Here is a 4,379-nt window from a genome sequence, read left to right on the forward strand (position 1 = left end):
TATATATATATATATATATATATATATATATATGGCCACTTCATTGTGTTAATTATTGATTGTATATTATCAACTGAGATCCAAAACTAAATGCATATATTTATGATTTATTCACATAAATTATTAAACTTTTGATTCATTAAGGGAAAGATATTGATTGCTTTACTTGTTTGGAATTATAGCCAAATCAATGAATGATTTCAGTTCACACATTTTTGTTTCCATTTTTAAATCTTAAATCCTATAAATTTAATAGAATTGAGGGAAAAAATGGTATTTTTGTAATTGCAAAATATAATTTAATAAATTAATAAAAATAAAAAATTTAAAAAATGGAAAGAAAATAAGGGAACGAATAATAAGGCGGCAAGTAAAGAAAAGAGAGGGCCGCGTGGCATAGAATCACCGCCACCAACGCCCCTTTCTCTTTGTATAACATCAAATCCTAAATCCCACCCCCCAGGTTTTTTTCGTTCATTTCTTTCGCTCTATTTACCCTAATCGACCCTTCGCAATTCTTTGTCCAAGGTAATTCCTTTATCCATTTCCTTCGCTTCTCCTTGTCTCTTTGATTGAATTTTCATTTACCCATGCTGTTTTCGCAACAAATTTGGTTTTTTTTATTTGTTTTTCCCCTTTCGAGGGGCTGCTGTTTTTATCCATTTTTTTAAATATTTTGTACGTTTTAATTCACTATATGCTTCGTTTGGGATTCCCGAGAATATGTTTTTATTCTTTTTTTTAATCTAATTATGTTATTGGTGACGGATCAGCTTTTTAATTTCTCTTTTATTTTTAATTTAGTCTCTGTTTATATCATATATTTTTTTATATGTGTGGGTGATATATGTGCCCTAGCCCCTGCCCTTTGTTTGTTTGCTTGCCTAGAAAATCTGGAAAAAATCATTAATTACTTTTGGTAGAGTGACTTAGCACCGCTCCACATTAATAACTTGAACTAGTATACTGTCTTGAATCGGGAAAATTTTGGGCACTGTGAGTTTTCTTTTGTATAAAATTGAAAATTTTGTAACAGTTCTTGTTGACCCGGGTGACTATTATATTAAAATAATTTCTTAATAGAAAAGGAGACTCTATCGGATACTATTAGTTTAGATTTTGATTATTACAGTTCTTTTCATTACTTTCAATTTGTTTTTGCTGCAGTTACCATCCCATTCCTGCTTGAGAGAGAGTTTTTCCAATGGCTTCAAAGCGGATTAACAAGGAGTTGAAGGATCTGCAGAAGGACCCTCCTGCTTCATGCAGTGCCGGTTTGTTTCCTTGTTTCCTCAACTCATTCAATTTGGTTACTTTTCAGTCAATGATGAAGTTGATGGAATTGATGAAGCCTTGTGATTTATGTTCCGACCACTTATATTTATTGCTTCAGCCGTGATATATTAACTTTGATTTTTATAGAATCCACCAATAATTATGGTAATATAATTAAGATTGCATCAAGGTTAAGCGGAAATCGTACAAGATGGTGTATGTAAGTCTAAATTGGCAAGTAAATGCCACAAGTTGTCAGTTGTAATCTGTTTTTGACATGAAGGGGGCAACTGGTTATCGTGTTTAGATACAGAGTTTTGATTAGTATATCCAAAAACCCTAAAGTGGTCACTATGTAGAATAGAGAATATGGTTAGATTGTACCTTTTTATGAAAAATGATCTAATATATTGTTTTAAATGATGCTGCATGTATACAGGCCCTGTTGCTGATGATATGTTCCATTGGCAAGCAACAATCATGGGCCCAGCGGACAGTCCTTTTGCTGGAGGAGTCTTTCTTGTTGCCATTCACTTCCCCCCAGACTACCCTTTCAAGCCACCCAAGGTAAAAATACCTGAACTTGTTATTTCATCCAACCATGTATTTGTCTGCTTGACTGCCTATAAAGAAATTCGTTGTGCACGTGTGAACATGTGCAGGAATGCTTGGAGACGTTTCTATTCTTCTTTTGTTATTAATCAGATTTATTTTATTGTATATTTAATTGAAACATCACTATCATATTGGTGTGGAGGGTTGGTGGCTGGGCTAGAGCTACATATTGTGTTATTATTACATTAGAAAGATTTACATCTTTTCTGAGTTAGCAGCTTCAACAAACAGAGAATATAGAGAAAAAAGAGTGAAGCTTGAGAGTATAAGGAGAGTGACTTCCTTTTTAGTGTGCTAAAAAAGTTGGAGCCACTTTTGGTTTTTGTTTCTGTTAGATTGGTCACTTAAGGGTTTAAGCAAATGTCTTGAACATGTATTAGCAAGCATTTTGTTTGTGTCAGTGAATTTGTTGCTGCCCTCTATGTGCCTGTGCTTTTGTTAACTAAAATGTAGGAGTGGTTTATTACCTGCTATGTATGCTGACTTTGGTTTCTGAAGTTGGCATAAGCTGTATTTTTGCTATCTTAAACTGAATTCATTGCATTACCTTGCGAGACATTATATTCGACTAAGTTTTTCAAAGTTTTTAAAGTTTGCTATAGTAGGTGGTTCTTGGGGATTCTATTCTCTTTTACCTGACTGTATTAATTATCCTCTGTAAAGGTTTCTTTCCGAACAAAGGTTTTCCATCCTAACATCAACAGCAATGGTAGCATCTGTCTTGACATCCTCAAGGAGCAGTGGAGCCCCGCCCTGACCATATCCAAGGTAATAGACTTGATATAATTCCTTTTGTCTGCATTAATCATAAACGGACACCATTTTCATCATCAACATTATCCCAATCCTAACGAAGCCGTATAAAATTTGTAATATTTGTAATGTATTCTGTAAGGATTCTCATGGTCTAGAACATTTTTAACTAGCTGTAACTCTCTGTTTTGTAGGTTCTTCTGTCAATTTGCTCACTTCTAACAGATCCAAATCCCGATGACCCTCTGGTGCCTGAGATTGCTCACATGTACAAGACTGATAGAGCGAAATATGAGAGCACTGCCCGCTCGTGGACCCAGAAATATGCAATGAATTAAAGGGTCTACAAGGATGTCATGCTGGATCCCTATTAGTAAATAATAGAAATAACTGTCTGGATACTATAGAAAACATCTTTGATAAGTTTCGATGTTTCTGTGGATTTGAAAGGGTTATTGCTCTTTATTTAAAACTGAAACAGGTCTTGTAATATCTGTTTAATATAGTTTTATGAAGCATTTATGCTAAATTGAGGTGTTTGCTCGCGCAATTGAATTTATGGTCTAGATTTCAAGTGACCCTAAACCCCAGTAAATTAAGTCCTCCAGGGCTATACCACTATTCTTTGAGTTTCTTCGGAACTTGCATCATTTGGGATGGATCATGGACTGGACGGGCAAATTTTAGTTCATCCCAGTCTGGATCAGAAGCATATTACTTCCCACGGCTTAGTTTGAGATTTGGGATTGATTGTCCAATAAAGGCCCAATGGTTGGGCTGAATGGGGTGTAGAGCAATCTGTTCGGCCCAACTATGGAGCAAGTCAACGTGGGAGTCACAGAAACATCAAATATATATATATATATATATATATGAGGTTGCAGTTAATTCATGGTGCTATGCTCTTTTACCTTGATTTTATTTATTATGATGTGGGAATAATAAAGATAGAAATGTAAGAAAAAATAAAAACAAAACACCCTGCATTAAACAACTTGACAGAACCGGAGGGGACCCTTGGCAATTAATATGACAATATTATTCACACCCCACCAACCCTCCCATGGTGTCTGCATGTTTCCCCCTTTTGCTTGATTTCTGTTCCTCCTCGCCTCTGGCCCTTTCCCTTGTCCAATTTCATCCCCATCTGCATCCATGCTGTTTCTATCAAAATAGTAACAATTCAAATAAAAAATGCTCACAATCACATGCAATGCAACAACAACCAAGGCAACTTATGACTTGTGAGAGAGAGCAAAAAGGAGAGGCAGAATGAACTTTCATGATATGTCCTTGTACAGGTAGGCCTGTTCCCTTTCTCTCTGCCTAAATAAATTATCTCTTTCCCATCAATCCAAGCAGAAGGAGCCGTGATATTTTTGGCCCTTTGTGTTTTTTGGTTTGGACATTACCCAAAGTTTTGTAGTTTCTGCTTTTGTTACTTGTCGGTCCTTCCCAGCTAAATAGCATGTAATCAAGGTTGTGATTAAGGATTAATTAAGAGCAAAACCCCATGGAGAGAAAAATGTCAAAATCATTGTAAAAAAAAAAAAGGGTGATTGATAGTATGTGTTTCCCAAGGCGATGGAAAACATTTTACCAATTGTTTAAAGAAAGACACAGGAAAGGTAGCTTTTGACTTGAGGTATCTTGTCATAGCAACAAAAAGCTGTCGGTTGGAATTGGATACGGTGTCGGTTCACATTGTTGTTTAACTCAACCCAATAACTTATTTA

General features: G+C 35.4%; 1 protein-coding gene across 1 annotated transcript; it reads left to right on the forward strand.

Moving 5' to 3' along the window:
• The first annotated feature begins 368 nt into the window (after positions 1-368).
• Positions 369-3,172, forward strand: LOC110419236 (ubiquitin-conjugating enzyme E2-17 kDa-like). The gene is made up of 5 exons (XM_021432212.2): positions 369-528; positions 1,168-1,274; positions 1,715-1,842; positions 2,554-2,658; positions 2,838-3,172. The coding sequence occupies exons 2-5, from the start codon at positions 1,205-1,207 to the stop codon at positions 2,979-2,981; spliced, it is 447 nt and encodes a 148-aa protein (XP_021287887.1). The 5' UTR covers positions 369-528; positions 1,168-1,204; the 3' UTR covers positions 2,982-3,172.
• The last annotated feature ends 1,207 nt before the right edge of the window (positions 3,173-4,379 follow it).

Source organism: Theobroma umbraticum, unplaced genomic scaffold (assembly GCF_002168275.2).
Source record: "Theobroma umbraticum cultivar Fairchild unplaced genomic scaffold, ASM216827v3 scaffold_67.0, whole genome shotgun sequence".
In the NCBI taxonomy this organism is placed as follows: domain Eukaryota; kingdom Viridiplantae; phylum Streptophyta; class Magnoliopsida; order Malvales; family Malvaceae; genus Theobroma; species Theobroma umbraticum.